The sequence below is a fragment of the Corvus brachyrhynchos genome, unplaced genomic scaffold (genome assembly GCF_000691975.1).
Source record: "Corvus brachyrhynchos isolate BGI_N302 unplaced genomic scaffold, ASM69197v1 scaffold99, whole genome shotgun sequence".
In the NCBI taxonomy this organism is placed as follows: domain Eukaryota; kingdom Metazoa; phylum Chordata; class Aves; order Passeriformes; family Corvidae; genus Corvus; species Corvus brachyrhynchos.
In genome coordinates this window covers 2,502,104-2,520,599 of record NW_008239778.1, presented here as the reverse complement: position 1 = coordinate 2,520,599, position 18,496 = coordinate 2,502,104, and the positions used below count along the sequence as shown (strand labels likewise).

At 45.1% G+C, this 18,496-nt stretch overlaps 1 protein-coding gene across 9 annotated transcripts in view; it reads left to right on the top strand.

The window, feature by feature from the left end:
* The window catches only part of COL26A1 (collagen type XXVI alpha 1 chain), a 167,846-nt gene that overhangs the window by 33,359 nt on the left and 115,991 nt on the right, over nucleotides 1-18,496 (top strand). For 6 of the 9 annotated variants that reach the window (XM_017743058.1, XM_017743061.1, XM_017743059.1 and 3 more), the window contains exon 3: nucleotides 2,684-2,787. In XM_017743058.1, coding sequence (XP_017598547.1) covers nucleotides 2,684-2,787 — 104 coding nt within the window. The remainder of the gene's footprint in view (nucleotides 1-2,683; nucleotides 2,788-18,496) is intronic. The other 3 variants (XM_017743060.1, XM_017743054.1, XM_017743057.1) reach the window with 1 other exon arrangement.

The window sequence follows — 18,496 nt, the reverse complement described above, 5'->3', positions numbered from 1 at the left end:
GAACTGCCTGTGCTGAGCACATCCTTTGGCTCCCTGGGGAGCGGAGCAGTGCAGGTTGTGGCTCCTCCAAACCTCTTCCACTCTGCTTTGGCAGATTTCCATGCCAGTGTTTGTGGCTTGAGTGACGTCCAAGGGAAAGGCTTCCCTATTTTGCTACCAATCCTTTTTTCTGCCTGCTGTGTTTTCCACACATTTTCATTCAGGGGCTTCTGATCTTTAACAGGTATCTTCCTTCCCTCTCCTTTTTTCATCTCCTTCAGTTCCAACACTGCAAGTGTCAGATGGTGGCAGTGCTTTGCTAAAGGTGCTTTCTTTGCTCCCCTCCTGGAACAGCAGTCAGAAATCTGCATGATGTTATGCCATAGGTCACAACAGATCTTGGTTCCATGTCACAAAACTGAGGAAAAAGGGTGCTATGAAGAACAGAGCAGCTTCAGAATAAACTGGACTTGCAAGCTGGGCCCACTTCAGATGCCTGAGTGCACGATGCTGAACAGAGCTGCACACGTCAGGCCTCTTCCAGGGAATTCAGGGTGGGTGGTAGACAGTGACAGCTGAGCTCCACGCTTGTCATGCCCTGAGAAGTCCTCCCTCATTTGAGGATTAAACTATAGCTACTTCCCCAACACAGAACTGCTGCCAAGATTCCAGTCTGGCTCAAGCCACTCTCCACACTTCATAATGAAGTTTGAGAGAGTTTTAACATCTTGGTGTTGGCAGAAACAAGGTTTTAAAATCACGGTGTGGTTGGAGACTCGCTGGCTCTGGACACTGGTAACAAGGCTGGAGACTTTCATGTGAAGGTCAGATCCAGCTGTGGTATTAGTGACAAAGTCATGAACTTCTGACTGATGGTTCAGGGCTTACGTGTGGAAAGATGTCTGGAGTCCAACGCCAGGACTGGGAGTTGGGAGACCTGGGTTCAATTCCTGGGCTTTGCCAGAGCTATTCTGAGAGACCCTCAGCAAGACACTTAAAGTCTTTGTGCCTTAGGTGTCTTTGTGAAGATGCGCTGAAGGTCTACCTACATCAGCGTGCTCCAAGTCCTCAAACTCACACATGACTGTGGACTCCTGAACACCACTGGATGCAGAAGAACAAAGAAATAGGTGGGATGAGCTGGCTCTGTCCAGCCCGTATCAGACAAGTGCCTGGATCACTGTTGTGGGTATTAGCAGTGACTGGTGTGCTTTTTGGCAGCTCCAAGGGTGAGGGCATCACCTTCTCAGGAGGCAGCGCTGCTCTCCTGTCTCTGGGTGAGGCTGTTCCCAGGGCAGGCAGCCCTGTGCTCAGGAGGAAGCTTGTGCAGCTCCCCCTCTCCAGCGGCTATAGGAGAACTTAGCTTGTGTTTGGCAGCTGGCACAAATCATCAGCAAACAACTTCCTGAGAAATTAGTTTCCCAAAGACTGCTAACCACGACTGAGCTGCTCTGTTCTTTCCAAGACACACATGGGCAGCCTCTCCTGGCAAGCCTTTGTTACTGCTCTTTGGAGCAGCTACCAGTCACTGCAGTGCTGTCCTGGGTGTACACCTGCACCTGCCTCCCCTTGGAGCAGTTTTGGATGAGATTCATGCAACCTCCAGCTCTGTTTTGTCCCTGTGCCCAGCTGAGCCCGGGGCAGTGCTCTGTCTCCTGCCAGCTCTCAGCAGGAGGACCCTCTTCCCCAGGGACAGGGTGCTCAGGGCTTGTGTCTGCCTGGCTTGGAGAGACAAGCATAAGCTGCAGCCTGCAACACTGTAATCCCAAAGCTTCAGACTCTCCCTGTGTGTGCCAAATTCCTTTGGCTGTTAAATAAGGGTAGGAATTTCGAGGGGAGCTTGTAGAGTACAACTTCCGTGTTTGCTTTTAGCTTCATGAATAGCAGCAGTGACTTGTTTGGCTGTAGACTGGGAAAACTCACAGTTGCCAGCTTTGACGAGCTGCTGTTTTAAAGGAGAAGTTGTCACTTATGCAACTGTCTGTGTTGGCTTCAGAATCACTGGTGCCTTGCACAGCCCTGCTGTGTCTGCAGGTCACCCTCCAGTTCCCAGTGGGGATGGCAGGGCTTGTGCTCTAATTGGGACCCTGGGGATGCTGTGCTGCTCACAGAGCTCACAAACTTGTCCTGCAGAACCTTGGCTGTGGTCCAGAAGAGGGTGACCCTATTTCAGATGGGGGAGAACTGAGGCACAGGTCAGATAGCTGGAAAAAAGGCTCCATGAAGGTCACTGATGAAGTTCATGTTGATGTGTTGGTACATCCCAGGTCTGAGTGGTGGGGAAAGGGAAGGCACCTGGGACATGGGAAACTCTCTTACTGCTGAGTGAGGAAAGGCTGTTGCCAGCCTCTGTTTAATGTCACAGAAGTCCCCAGGAAGGGAGAGCGTGGGAAACGAGTCATGATCTCGCTACTTGCAGGACTTTGTAGTGGTGAGATCTCCACAAAGCTGCTGGTGCTACCTGGGGGAGGAGAGGTGTGGGGAAGAGCCAGTAGAGCATGAGGGCTTAAGGAGGAAAATAAAAGCTGTTGAATCAGATCCACACTAATAAATCCTTGCTGATACTTTGTGTGACTCCCTTCTCTGTAGCTGGGGGTGGCTGGGTGCTCTGGGATATATCCAGGTGAGAAGATGTGCTATGAATTAGTAGCAACATTGCCCTTGAGTAGGTCACTGCATTCTGCTGACTCCTTGTTTGTGTTAGTTACAGGACTCTCATCAGGCCCACGTACAAAATGTCCTACAGAACTGTGACCACGCTGGAGTGGAGGTGCTGTCCTGGCTTCACGGGGAGCAACTGTGAGGAGGGTGAGTTATCCAGCAGTGACTCTGTCCTTACGGAGCAGCAAGGATGGACTGGCTGCCTTGAGCTGGGGTTTGCTCCTTCATTTGTCCTACACCTCTTAAACACAGGAACAAATCACCTGTTCCCTTCACTCCCCATTGTTATCTGAATGTCACACACAAGCTCTTAAAGGTGGTCTTGGAAAGCAGATCATTCTGAATGCCTGCAAACAGGCCTGAACAGGGAGGGGGAAAAAAAATGAAGAAAAGGGAATCAGGGATTCCCTCAATCTGTTTAGAGATGTGCTCATGCTTGGCATCCCCATTGTGTTCAGAAAATGTGCTTTCTCCTTTTTGTGTGTCATCTTCTCCCTGTCCCTGTTATCACCATCAGTTCCTGTGTCCAATAAAAGCTGGCTCCTGGGTGGCTGCTGCTGAAAGTTTTATGCCTGTAAGGTCTGAACATAAATAATGTGTGTTCCCAGAGAGCTTTGAATCAATACCTTCGGTTCCTCTTTCTACCTGCCCCTTGATGTATTGGTGCAACACTGATGTTGCACAGTGCATGTGAAAACACAGTTCTGGGTTTGGCATCACGCAGAGGAAAACACAGGGGTCTTTCCAGAGCAGGAGGAAAAAGTATTTTCCTTTTTTTGTCACAATAGGGCATATTTACCATTTCCGTTCCTAACATTTTCTACTTTAACTGTTACTTCTGGGGGTTTGAAACAAGTCCTGCTTCTCCACCAAGCTTCAGGTTTAGGCATTAAGGCTTCTGCTGACCCTGACATGAGAGTTCACAGCTTGTGAATGGGAGAAACTAAGCCTGAAGTTTTCTGTCCATTTGCATCAGGTCAGCACAGCCTGTCTCTGGGTGCTGAAGGGTCACTGGGGGTGTTCAACATCTCTGAGTCTGCTGTTTGTACTCGTTTTCTTTGTGCTGTGATATTGTAATACCAATCACACGATTCAGGCAAATCTCTGACTAGGAAGTTGTCTCGTTAGAGTCCCAAGGAGTGATGGCTGCAGACAGCAGCTGGCTCCAGGCTGCTGAGGAAACAATAGCTTCCCAGAAGCTCCAGAAAAGTCTTACAAAGTGGCAGAGCCACCCTAAGTTGCAGTTTGCAGGAGAGAGCTTTACATTTTAACATAATGCTAAAAGAAGTGAGCCTGAGAGAGAAGCTGCTGTGTGCAGCTTGAGTTTTTACCTGTCCTTGCAGGGAAAGGGGAGCTGGGGATGGTGGCAGAGCTGTTTCTTCCAGTGTAGCTGGGTGAGGATGTGCCTGTGACCTGAGGAGCCCCTGTGTGCAGCCTGCTCGTGCCTGCAGGTTTGGACAGGTGTGAGTTACTGCAGCTTAGTGGTGCTGCTGGTGCAAAGGAGAGATTCCAGCTCCCTCCCGCAGTGCCAGATCCGTCTCAGCAGAGTTCAGTGGAAATAAAAAGCCAACATAAGCTTGTTTGCGAAAGCCGGCAGCGATCTCGCAGGAGCAGGTCTGTGGAACGAGGTGACAATTTTATACAGTTACTTTTCAAGGTGAAACTGTTCTTTTGGGCTTGGATATGGTCTGTGGAGTGTGAGCAGAAAGCCAGTAGTAAGCCCTTACTTTCATGTGTGAGATTCTTTTTACCTTTTTTTTTCCTCTCCCTAAAACATCTGGTGCTACTGACAGTCCCATACCCTTGAATGAAAGAGGAAAATAACAAAAGTCCCCCTTCTAGTGCAGGAGGGTTATGCCACTTAGTTTTTAGTGTAAATACTGGGGCTAGTGGTCTGCATGGCCCTTCAAGCTGTCAACTTCAAAATGGAAATATTTACTTACTCCTTATGTTAGTTCTTAATGTTACTGTCACTTGGAAATTAAAGTAAAAGAAGCTAAAAAGAGGCTGTTTTCGGGTTTCTGGCAGCGCAATATAAGGCCTTTTGTACTTTTTCCTTTCTGTGCTCTCCCCTACTGCAAGTTTGGTTCCTCTGACAGGGTGGGATGCTTATCTGTGTGAGTTCTTCCTGGAAACAGCAGACAAAAGGAAACAGAAAACTAAACTGAAGCAAAACAAAAGCAGTGCAGTGATAAAGCCACAGTGAATTAGCAGGGTAGAACCTCAAAATGCTTTAATCTTTCTTTGGTAGTTAGATTTCTACGCAATATTTCATTTCACTTGCATGTGCAGCTGGTGCTTTAGAAGTTGATGTGAGGTAGGTAAAACTGGAGGCAGCCTGGACCTGCACTGTTTTTTTCCTTGCCTTCTTGCTGTGTTGCAAATCCTCCAGTTTTCTCACAGTGAATTAGCAGGGTAGAACCTCAAAATGCTTTAATCTTTCTTTGGTAGTTAGATTTCTACGCAATATTTCATTTCACTTGCATGTGCAGCTGGTGCTTTAGAAGTTGATGTGAGGTAGGTAAAACTGGAGGCAGCCTGGACCTGCACTGTTTTTTTCCTTGCCTTCTTGCTGTGTTGCAAATCCTCCAGTTTTCTGGCAGCCCCCCAGCCACTGTTGCCAAAGGAATGGCAGCTGCAGTGGCTCTGAGCTTCCACTGCAACATCTCCTGGTTCTGGAGACTGAAGGGAAACACTTCCTTTGCCAAGGGGTGTTGGAATAGTGAGGTTGTGTTTCCATCAGTAGCATGGACTAAGCCAGGAGGTAATGGATTGATGAAGCACACAGCAGAGTTCTGGGAGCTGTGTGTGCATGGGCATGGCTGATGGTGGTCTTTGCATCCTGGTGCTATCAATCTATCTATAAGATCTATTGATTCCTTCTTTAATCCTCAGTGAGCAGGTTTATTATTGGCTCCTTTACTGTGCTGTTCTGGAACATTGTCTTTGGGGGAACCACTGTAGCATATCTGGAGGATAGATTATTTTTACTAGCTGTCCTTATATCAAGCCTTCCTTGCCCTTTTAAAATTTATTTCTTTTAGCATTTTATGAGGGAAGACAGGATGGGGAGAAGGTGAACCAAGGAAAGAAGTCAAAGAATTTGAAAGCACTCAGAGGCTGCAGCTATTTCTGATATTATAACTTGTTGTGATCTCCCAAATGGCAGGTCAGCTTTTCTTTTGCAAAAGCAGCAGTTCAGTGTGGGTGTCTAGCCCCAAAGTATGACAGACTCCTCAGCAGACTGGCTTGCTGTAAGCAAGCCCAAGTATGTCAGCATTTGAAAGATCTCAAGTTCCTTTACTGGTTCTGTAGAACTGTGACCTGCTCATTGAGTTGATAGTCAAAAATTCACCAGTGGTACCAGGCCTTCCCTAAGGGTTTCTTGCAACTTCCTTGGATGGAGAAAGAGACTTGATGCAAACAAGTCTGGTGAATATAACTGTCACTAGATGCTAACTTTTATTTTCCAGTTTCAGGAGGTTTTTGTTTTGTTTAAAGTGAAGCCCAAGCCTAGGACAGGAAATGAATGCACTGAGCCACCCAGTCTGCTGACTGCTGATATAAAGAACATATGGATGAGGGCAGTGCAGGGGTGAAGTGGTTTAGCCATTGCAATCATGCATCAAGCTGATTGATTTGAATCCAAGATGATGATGACATTTCAACTCAGCCTTTTTTCTGTATGGCTGAAAGTTCAAAGGCAAGTGCAACCTCTTGGGAGAGGAAAAGTGTCCCCAGCAAATTCAGGGGCTCAGAGCTGCCCTGGAGCTCTCCAGCCAGGCAAGGTCTTATTTTACTTTACAAATATAGCATAGCTTTCTTCCTTGTTTGTTTGTACTGCTTGAGTTTGGGACAGTAGCCAGTATCCTATTTACCCCAGAAGCAGATTGATGGTAGGCAGCTTAGCTGTTTGGGCAAGAAACAGCTCCCAGAGTAACCTCAGCACCTCTAAAGTGATGCTATTGTGACTCTAAGCTTACTTTTTTTTCTTTCTATAAGAATGCAAGTAAGATAGGAAATTTGAGCAGCCTTTTTCAAGTAATGGCTTAACTGGAAAACTTCCTTTTTTTTTTTAATGTCTCCCCCTCCTCATTTCTTGGAATATTATTATCTACTTTTAATAACTATTGTTTGTATCTTTCTTGTCATCCTGATATTTTTCAAACCTCTTAGATTCCCATGCGTTTACAGTTTTCAAAGCAGCATAAGAAAAAGAGGACTTGCCTCTTGGTATGACAGAGTGCAAGAACCCTCTTTTTTACTGCTGATTCACAAAATTTCTTGGTCCCAGGAGTAGAGATGCAGAACAACACTGCCACGAAAATCTTAAATGAGCAAATGCAATTATGAGACAAAATTTGATGAGACTGTGAGAAAGGACATCAAAACAAGAGACCTGAAAGTTTGAAAGCCCACTGAAGTGCTCTGAAGGGAAGGGAATTCAAAGTGGTATTGATGGGACCTCACTTCTCCAAGCCTTGTTCTTCCCCATGAGCCATTAAAACAGAACTGCCCATGTGTGTGAAAAAGCAACACAGAGATTATGGAGTAACATTTCCTGTAGTATCACAGCAGTTCTCTCCAGGAGTTGAGCTTGCATGTTCCCCTTTTCTCAAGTACCTCAGTTCTTTCTTCAGCAGAGCTTTTTGCTGCCACTGAGCTTTTTCATCTTCCCTTAGAAACTGAGAAAGTGTAAGAGAAAACAGTGGGAGTCAGAGCCATTGCACTGCCTGTTCCTGTTACTGCTGAATCCTGGTTCAGTGATGTTTCCCCACTTCAGCTGAGTCCAACTCCTGTCATGAAACAAAAGCTTCCATGTGAACAGTGAAATTCTCCCCAAGGTGGTCTTCTCAGTGCCCTCTGAGTGGCTGGGCAGTTCTGTGCTGCAAATGTGGCAGACTGAGGTTCCTTCCCTTCAAGTTTGGATTTAACAGGGATGTAGTTCTCTACTAGTGGCTGGTTCAGAAATTCCTTTTGGGAAATGTGGCTTAGCTCTCATTTGAGACCTTTGAATCCAAGTACAACATTTGGTTCCACATAGCAAATTTGCTTCTAAAAATATCTTCTCATGCTGGAGTTTGTTTGTTAGATACAATAAGTGAATTATGTGAATAAATGTTATAGACTATTAAGTACAACGTGAATTTACTCATAGTTTTCCAGTTAGTAAGTAGGTGGTAAAATGTGGTAACTATCTCTGTAAATCTACCTTCAAAAATATTTTATGAAAAAGTATCAAAACATGTGAGTCACCCGGGATGGAATTGCTGAAATGGGGAAGTGGCTTCTTGAGTACTGAAGTTTGTGATGTAGCACACAGGTACCTACCCCAATATTTTCTTCCACAGCACACACCTCCTGCTGCTCCAAGGTTCCACCTTCTGCTTGTGTTTCTGGTGGCCTCTTCAATATAAGATCCACCAGGAGCAGCCCAAACCACCCTACAATGTGTCACCCACTTGCTGTCTGCTCCCATCACTGTGCTGACCATTCAGCAACCTCTGGCTTCAGGCATAACGTGTGTCACCCTTGATCAAATTGATGAAATTTTCTGAGGAGTTCCTGGAGCATGTGGTCACTCTTGGAAGTATCCACAGTCTGCTGAGAGCACTTTCTGGCATCAGCACTCTGTGACTACTTGAACAATTTCTAAGTGTTCATCTTCTCCTTCAATACATAGTAAAAAAAAAAAAAAAAAACAAAACAACAAAACATCCCAGTTAGATTTCCAAATATTTTGACACTGCATTCCAGCATCTGAGTAGTTCCATTTTTTTGGACATTTCTAATCTGAACAGGGAGAATTTTATTGAGCACCTAATGTCAAAATATGTGAAGTGCTAAATATCTGCAGATGTTATCTTAACATAATTGGGAAAGCTGTATGCTGTACCATTACACTGTTCCAAATTTTTTAGCTCCCATCAAATTACTGTGGTATGTAGAGAATCTTCTGTATTCTGATAAGCTATTGCTTTGCTCTCCCAACCACACTGGATGCTTTCTGCTGTGTATTTCTTAATTCACAAGTGAAGGACCCACCTGTTTATAGTGAATGACTTTCCTATGAATTTGCTGTGTTTCTAATCAGGAGTGAGCATAATCTTCCCTTGGGTAGGGCTGGACAGGGCTTGGAGCAACCTGGGATAGTGGAAGGTGTCCCTGCCCTTGGCAGGGGTGGAATGAGATGAACTTTAAGGTCCCTTCCTACCCAAACCATTCTGTGTGTCTTTTAGCTCAGAGGCATCTCTAGTGGTTGATTAGGTAGATACTGAAAGTTTTGTACCCAGGTGAGCTCCTGAATGACTTTAGAATAGAACTTGGGAAGTTTGGGTTCTGAAGAGCATGTGCAAGCTCTTGACATTGTCTTGTTTCATAATCCCTACTGCCTCCTTCAGCCCTGAGCTTTTAACATGCTACTTTCTCATGTAGCTGTTCCTTCAGAGCTCTCGTTTCCCCCCAAATTATCACTTGTTTTCCATTCATCCTCACGATGATGAAACTTTTATTTGCTTGAGGCTGTTAGAAGGGAGTTGTTTGTTTTTTTCTCCTATGTCAGTCTTGCACTGTTAGAGCCTTTGGGAGTTGCTGACAATGTAGTGTCCTCTGGAAAAAGGGAGATGTGCCATGTTATGCTGTGAATCCTGTGAATGTAGTTAGTACCAAAATCAGGAAAAACATTCTCCTGAAAAACTCCGCCCTATCTCTCTTTTCCACATTCCTTTGGAGGTGGTGGGGAAAGGGTGGAGCTGTGTTTATACCAGAAGTCAGTACTTTTTGGAGTGTACACTGCCATTTGCATAGGGAAGAGCTGAATGAGAGGAATAGTTTCTAATTGGTGTCCACTGATCAGTTTGATGCCTTCCAAGTGAATTACAGATAACAATGGAAGAAGAATCAAACCCACCTGCTGACGCTGTTTCCAAGTTTCCTTGCTGCTGCAAGTGACTTGTTTTTTATCAGGAATAGGAAATGAGGCTCAGGCCTTTGATATGAAATGCCCACAGCTGGAAGGGGTGGCAATGAGGAGTACTTTCTTTCACTGACTTTGCAAGGCTATTACCCACTTAACCAGCTGCTTTGTGTTTAATTTTTGAGCACTTACGAAATTACAGCTCCCTCCCCATCGCTTTTCAAGGGCTTAGTTATGAAATGTGTGGATTTAGTATTGCTGTCAAACAGTGCTGAATGGGATGGTTTCTTGAGGAAGAGCTTACTGAATTTCTTGCAGGAGAATACTTGACTGGCCTGATTTTCAGCGCCATTTCTTTTTAGTGCAATAATTTATTTACTTTTAGTTATCTGTGGTATCTGACTCTAGAAGCAGTGGAGACTTGTGCAGAGGTGAATGTTGGTGAGGATAAGGGAAAGATGAGGGGCAAAGTTCCAGGTTTTCATGATCTTCACCCCTAGGTGTGACTCTGTTCAGAATCCTGCTCCCATCTCTTATTGCTGTCTTGTCATTACTGGGGCAAAGACAAGAACGTACTTTACACCACACGAGTTCTAAGACCTGTGCAGAATTGATCTAATAATGAGCTGTCACTTTGTGTGAGTGATGGAGAAATATCTTGTACTCCTGAGATTTAAAGACATGAGAATAAAGGAAAATCCTGAAGATGGGAGACTTCATCACCAGCATTCCACAGAGAGCAGATGGACAGGTACTGTTGCAGGCCAAGGTACTGTTGCAGAGAGTTTTTTAATAAGTTTAGGCCAAGCTGTTGACAGTGCAAGCTGTTTGCATGTGCAAGTGGCAAGATGTGTCTGAGGGGGCGTGAGACGGAGGGGAAAGGTTGAAGGAGGCCACAGAGTACATGAGGTGGTGCAGTTGGTAGCAAGCTGAACTGGAGCCAAGATTTGGGGGGTGAAGCAGATGGACACATTCCTGTTTCTACCTTAGGGACTCTTGCCTTTTCGCCCCTTTTTTTAACATAGGTTTTTCATTAAACAAGTTAGTGATTGGTACAGTAACACTTGTGTTTTCTGTGGTAACTCATTCCAGGTGTGGGCTGCTCAAAACCATCAGCACAAGGAGGGTTTATGCAAGTGCAGGATCTAAGCAGGGTAAGCCTCATCCACACAAGCTTTCTTCAGGGAGAAGAGATTAACTAGGTACCTAAATCCCCATTACAACTATCCTGGGATGCTTTGCCATGGGGAAATGGGATTGCAAGGAATTTGGATCCAGGTGGAACTGGGATTTCAAGTCCAGGAGTAGGAACAAAGGTGAATTTTCCAGAGAAGTTTGAGGTTGGTTTCATATTTTGTAGACTTCAAGGTGAAAGCAAGAGGTAAGTACTGAATTCTCATGTTGCTGAATCCTAGACTTTATTCTTACTCCATTCCTTGTTATGAAATGGGGGAACCAAAGCTGTTCCTCCAAATAATAATTTCTCCTGGTGTTTAATTTCAATTTAATATGAAGTGCAAGGCAAAAGCATGTTACATGCATTCCAATGTTGTCTTCTATATGTGAGCCCATTAGAAGGATAAAGGCAGCAAAGTTAGTACAGCTCCATATGGGAAACTACAGAAATGTGCAACTGCAAAACACACAGTTCACTCAGAAGAAACTCTGTGCTGTTGTTAGTGAGGGTTCTGACTGTGCCTGTTTGGGCAGAGGTGGCAAATGGAGTTTTACCAAGGGCTGTGCTCAGCCCAGCATGGCTTGTTATTCCATTTCTAGGTTAGTGTAAGGAATGGAGAGCCCTCCCTAATTGGATCTGTGTGTGTTGCAGGCTGAGCAGTACTGGGAGTATGTGGTAGACTAGGATTAAAATGCAGTTAAATCTTGATTAAATTGTAGATTTGGGCAAGAATCCATGAAGTGAGATTCAATCAAGGACAACCACAGAGGCAGGGATAATTAAATGCACAGATTTAAATAAGAGATTCTGAAGGTAGTGGGATCTCAGGGGTGGGAATGGAGTTTGTGGAAGATGTCAGAATGAAGTGTTGCTCTAAACTCAGGAGAAGAAATGCGAGAAGAAATGCCATGTTGGAGTTTGGTGCTACAAATGCTCTGACCAGGTGTAGCACTTACTACTAAATAATCCATGGCACTGCCTGACACCCAACAAGTAAAACCTTCATGGACTGTGGTATCTGCATGTGTTTGTGTTGGTGGTTCTCAGAGAGGCCAAGTTTCAGCATTTATTGGAACTTCGGCCTTTTAAGTGCTAAACTCATGTGAAAGCCAGTCCTAATTGTATTGCACATCTGAGCCCCAGGACCTTAAATACTGTAAAGGGATGTGTTGCATCTGTGAAGGGAAGTGTTTGGCTCAGAAAGGAATGTGCCTTTCGTGGTAGATGGCGTTTGAATATGTTGTACAGTTAAACAGATTGGTTAACTTTGGAGGAGTCAGTAGGTGTGTGTTATACACAGCTGAAAATACCATCAGCACAAATAAGCTGTTCTAAATATGACTGGTGGTCATTTCAGACAAACTCATAGTTTTTAGAAACTGGACAAGAAGTAGGTGTAGATCCATTCTAATGATGACATACATGTGATTACAGAAAGTCTGATTAAATGTTTCCTACGAGCGTAGCACTGCAAGGTATCCTGATTGTCACTGCAGTGTCAAGAAATCTTGTATAGTTCTTTAGCAACTTTACCATTCCTAAATAGATGAAGACTGGGAAAAACCTGCTGGAGAAATGAGCTTTGCTTTTATCTACCATCAGATTTCAAACAACATTTAATAAAAGACTTCATCAAAATGCATAAGCAAGTGAAACATCACCACTTAACCAGGCTGTACTAGGTCCCTCAACAACCAAAGCAGGAAAGACACTGAGGAATGGCTCTGTGAAAATCCCCTATCATGAAGCTCATTAAGGACTGATAAACTTTATTCTGGACTCGTAACATATGCTTCTTGCTCGGGCTCCTGATTTGTTTCTCCTTGGATAGTGCATCCAAATCCACAAGTAACATGCAAGTTTGCATTTCATTTTGAGCCCAGCAGGCATACGGCAATGAGGTTACAAGACCTTTCCAAGTGAGCCTGGAGGGACTTGTTGGCTAGAGTTTGGATTTCTGGCAAGCAGCTCCCTCCAGCTCTCTTCTGTAATAAACTCAGGGTTCAGTCCCCGGCCTCGCACAGATACCGAGCTCTGTTGCATGTCTCTGGGTAATCAGTCACTGGGAAGGCACAGATGTTTCAAGATGCACAGCAATGGGTGCAGCACAAAAGAGAGGCAACAGCAGGGTCATGCTACAGATGCAACCACATCTCACATGTGTTCGTTCTTGACAGGAGAATTCTTGTAGCGTTTGCGGTTTTCTGGTTGCTAATCCCATCAAATGAGGACTCAAAGGCTAATAGTGCTCGGGGCTTTTATTGCTGTTCCTTATGCCATGCAGTGCCAGGTATGGCTGATGCCTCCACTGTAGGCAGATCCAAGAGAAGAGCAATAAAATAACAGAGAGGGGTGCAGGATTGCCCAGGCAGTGGCTTAAGTTATCTGGGAAGCAATTCTAACAAAGTCAGAAGCATTAAAGAAATTTGCGGCTAGAAGATGTCCTAGCCTTTACCTGGTTGTGGAGATAAGAGATGAAAAAACGGCTTTTTTTTTTCTTCTTTTCCTATAAATGAAATATACTCAAGCCTAAAAGAGAAGAAGCCAGACCCAGGCAGGATTCAGAGTTTGATGTTTCATTTGTGTGTACATAATGACTTTTGTAGCAGTAATGCTGAAGAAGTTTTGGCGTGTATCCACTGTGGGAAGTGCAGGGCCTGTGTTCATTGCTAGGTGGTCCTTCATTCTAAAAACCATGAGGGACATCCGTGGCAGATGGGCTTTAATTAGACTATGTCCTGCTGCCAGTGACTGTCAAATGTGTCTCCCCAGATCAAGCACTAGAGCTTTCTGTTGAAGGTGTCAGGTCTTGCTCTCACGGAAAGAGAGTTTCCTGCAGCGTGAGCTGTAGAAAGTGCTGCGGTACCCCTGAGACACAGACAGAAATTGTGAAGTATCTTGGTTAATTAGTTCTTCAGCAGCCAATTTGGGTGGAGATAGAAACCTGTTGCTGTTGTCAGCCAGTGTTTAGCCTCGATAGCAGAGGCCTGTGCTAAGTAACAAAGGTTCTGGTTTTCTCTTTACTGATGTGGAGAGTTGTTAAACCCATATGGCTCAAAGTACTTGTGTAGGGATGGCTCTGCTGTGTTGCTGCAGGGCTCTGCACTGTAAAAAGTTACAGCTCATTCAAGGAGGGGAACAAGCTACTCCTAAACTTGGCTTGTTTGATCTTTTCTAACTTAGCCTCAAGTGATTAAGCAAACAGTGTCTTTTCAAGCATTCCCAGTTGTGTGATCTGCTAAACACATCTCGCAGTGTGATCTGCCAGAGATGCCTTGAACACTGTCCTTGTGCAGTGCACTCGCTGGTCCTTGTGGGAACATAAATAAGCAGTTATTTCTATTGCATCTGGTCTGTCTGGGTGGGATGCAGAGGATGGGTATTGGTTTATGTTTAACATAAACTTGAAGATTCTTGCTTTTGTCTTAATATTAGCACTCACAGCAAGGCGGCAGCTCTTTATTAGCTACCCAGGAAAATAGTCCCTTCTCCTTGCAATGTGAGGAGTTCATCTACAGAGCAATGTGTCTGCACAAGGTATCATTCTTGCCCTGCCCTTGTCTTAGGGAGGTAGAATGTCTACCAGCAGTAGTTGGGATATTAACCATAAAAACTGTAAGCTCCTTACAGACCAGCGTAACCGGATCCCTCACACACCTCATGGGGAATGGGAATGAGCATTTACATGGCTCCATTAATGCCTAGTGGACACTTTTATTTTCTGCAGTGGCTGTCCTTTGACACTCAGCACTGCTCTCCCATACCTGCACAAATGTGAATGTTGTACACACTGGAATAAAAATCTTCACCCTGGAGTCTGTGTTCTGCTACAGGTTCAGCTGTTAAGCTTTGGTCTTTGTTGATTGATGCAACAGAGACAGCAAAAGTAAATTTGATGCCTCAAACTCATTAGAAGTGGTCAGGAGTAAGAGACGATGATTTTCCTGAAGTATATCAAAAGCTGATTATTTATCAGTCCTTTCTCCTTGGAATTTGATGATTGCAGAGTGAATGAGTATCTCTTTTCCTATCCACATCTTTTTGTACATTATTTGTATCTCAAATCAGCAGAAACAGTGATCTTCACCTGGCTTTTTATGGCAGCTTGTAGAACTGTAAATGTGAATATGCTTTGACAGCAAATCCTACATCAACCTTTGGTCACTGCAAGCTGGAACTATTTGAAAACCTGTGTAACCTTTTGACCAAACCTGGGCTGATATTCAACAAGAACTGAAGCCAGAACAGCCCTGATGACTTCAGACTTTCATTATAAACCAGCTGTAGCCCCTAATGTACAGTCAGGTTGGGACAGAGGATGTGATGGGTCAGCTGCACCACTGGGGCAGGAATGTGCTTGCTCCCAGGGGATCCATTGAGCAGTGGTGTTCTCAGGGCTGCTTTTTGCTTTGGCACTGAAAAGCAGTGGGCACTTTCTTCTCTTTTTCACCCTGGCTCCTGAGTACCAGCCATCTTGGGGCAGTCCTTGCCAGCATCTGTCATGGTTTTCCTTTGCTCCTCAGCTCTCCCCTTGGCCCTGAGCAGTGTGCCACTGAGCAGCTCCCTGGGAATCATCCGGAGGCTCTGCACAAACTGCACTACAACAGCCGGGTTTGCTGGTCCAGGTGTGCAGCTGATTTGAAATGTTTATTAAACCCCTTGTTCTGGCACAGATCCCTGTGCAGCTTGATGTCACATCCATGTGGATTGGAGCAGGCAGGATTGAGCTAGCTCTGGGTTTGCATTAACCAGCTGAACAGAAGCTAACTTCAGTTTGGGTGCAATAATCAGCCTCTGCTGGTGCAGTAGTATGGGCTCTCTCCCATTTGCTGTCAGCTGAAATGATTCCCAATTTCTGAGAGGGTGTTGAGCAAAGAAGTAATCATCAAGTTTTTTCTGACTACTACAGATGACAGAGGAGAGTGGGACCACTGATGTTAATATAACAAAACTCAGTGGCACCTGTATAGAAAGGGATGGAGATTTTATTTCAAAACATATCAATATGTTGATTCTACCCACTCATATTCTTGTAACTGTGAGCACTTGTGTGGTCTGGATTGGATCACTTGTGTGACATGGACAAAAAGGGACAGTGGTTGTCAAATCCTCTGTCTTTTGGGTCTTTCCAGGCTGTTGCAGAAAGCTGGATTTTGGAGAGTCTTTCATACCTTCTAGATGTCAGCAATAGTCATGATGTTACCTTCTGACTTAGGAGTTTGCTTACTTTGCTGTCAATAACTACTACTTAGGACTTCTGCCTGTTGTCTTTGACCTTATTTTGGCTGCTGTTTTTCTGCCCACTGACATAACCAGAAGGAGCACAGTGTGTAACCTTCTGTGTATTTCCTTCTCACCCGCATTAATGTTCCTGCCAAAAAACCGGTTGGCACTTTGACTAGGTGATTGTTGTAGGTCCCTTCCAACTGGGACTATTTGTTCTAGAGAACAATTTCCCTGTGTGTGACATACCCGTGCCTTTTGAGATGCACGTTGTGGGCAGAGTTTCATCCAATGCATCTGCAGATCCAGGTTTCTCTTTGGGATCTTGGAACTGCTTTGGATCTGACAGCATGGGAGCTTCTCTGTGTTTGCTGCCGTAAAGACACTTTTGATATGCCCTGAAGCATCTTCCTGTGTGCTCTGCTCCCAGCTCCTGCTCCTGGGATATCCAGCCTGCCCATGCAAACAAACCAACCCCAAAACCCCCAAACATCATTTAGCATTCAGATTACACAGCTTCCTCCCTCACTCCAATGACTAAATTCCACTTCATTGATGCAATAGGATGCTTCAGGCCATGTTCTCCAGGGCAGTGATTGCAACTCCTCATGTGATTAAAGTCACTTGGCCAGCAGCCCTTATAACGGCAGGGTTCATTCCTCCAGTAAGAGTGGCTGGTGCACGTTAACTACGCTGGGGTTCCAGATTTCATAGCCTTGGGATTTCTGCCTCAGTAGTGAAAATATGCTGGGATTTGTTGTGATCCCACCTGAGCCCCACAGGATATTTGGATAATGGGCATACAGCAGGATCTGGGTGCCTATAGCCATCAATCTCCATAGGCACAGCAGATGTTTTTATTGCCCTTGCTTATCTGGCTGTCCCTCACTCTTTTAATATGAACCATACCAAATAAAGCTGACTGAGAATTGAAGATTATCTGTGGTATTCGTCACTTGTAGGAAGGGGAGTTGGTTCAGTGTTGGCTTTTAGCATTTGCTAGGCCTTGTCTCCTTGACAGAAAACAACAGACTAAAGCGATTACCAAGAACAGCTGCTTAGAAGGGGCTTTGAATATTTTTTCCGCCTTTGCTGACCTGAACCACAGCAATTATAAGTTCTGGTTATTGTAAACTTACCACAGAACACAAGGCATACCTTAAGATGATGTCATGTCTAGACACACAATTCAGGTATAAATTATGGAGAGAAAGTAGCTTGTTCAGTGGTTAAACTGTAAAAATTTAACAAGATATTTCTGTGTCTCTAGCCTTCACTCTTGCATACGTATTTCTTTACCTCTTACCAGGAGAATTCTGTGACTGCCTCTTAATTTTTTTGTGTTGGGAGATGGAATTTCCTCCCTGTTCTCCATTTCATTTCCTATTTCTGCCTCGCTGGGTCTCAAGGGAAGCAGTGTAGCCATCTACTCAGAGTCCAGAGCTAGAGAAGAAGACTCTTGGGTCCAGTCATGACTCAGGCAAGGTCACACAAGGGGTGATGTACGGCAACCTTTCCAAAATTTGGCTTGCTATTTTGGGTAGCTTTGTTTTATGGGGTGGTAGGAGAAAGAGAACTCTGCTGTGGTGCCCAGGTGCCTGGTTTTCCAAGTACTCAGAATTTGGAGTCTCGGCAACATCCCAGTGAGGCTGCGTAGGCCTTACGTTTCAGGGGGAGTTGGACCCCATTTGCAGCAGGCTCATCTCTGTGGCTGTGTGGGCTGGATTTCTGTCTGGAGTCACTGCTGCAGCTCTCAGGGGAATGATGGGAACCGCTGATGGGCAGTCTCTCACCTGGGGGTTCGAGCCCTGCAGGCTTGGAGGAGAGGTGGCTGTCACAGGTTCTGGGGAACAGCACGTGGCAATCAGTGAGCAGCACGTGCAAATCAGTGTCCTGCCCACCACCGGGGACTTGGGCAGAACTCCACTGCTGCACAGAGAGGGCTCCCCTGCCAACAGGCCCTGGCTACTCTGACTTGTGTCAAAATACAGCTCCCCACACTTGGCCTGGGCTGAATTTCACCATGAGATTGGAGTGGTTGGCTTACCACCTGGTGTAATCTACACCTCCAGGTAGCTGCAATGAAATGCAGATTTGGAGGTGGAGGGAGGCCTGTTGGGTTAGCAAGCCAGTGTAGGGCTATTCTCCATAGCCTATTCTGCTGTGCTGTTCGTGGCCTAATTACACAGTCCTCAAGTGAAGGAAGTTGGCAAGAACATGCTTCTGTTTTAGCTGGTGTTTGGTCTCAAGTTCTCTTAGTAAGCTTTTTCTCAGTCATCTCCATTAGAGCAAACTGCCATCTAGAATTTCTCTGTGTAGAAGCCCCTTGTGGATTTTGCTTCCAGGTCCAAATACAGTACCTCTTCTTACCTGAGGAGCGCCTTGCTCTCCCCAGACACCTGGTCTGCCATCTGTGTGTCCCCTTGAGAGCAAGGATCTAACTCTTGTCATACCTGGGCCTCTCATGGTCTTTTAAAACCCATAATCACATCAGTTTGTTTCCTGGAAGCTATCTGTGCTACAGGTCTCTGGAGACAACT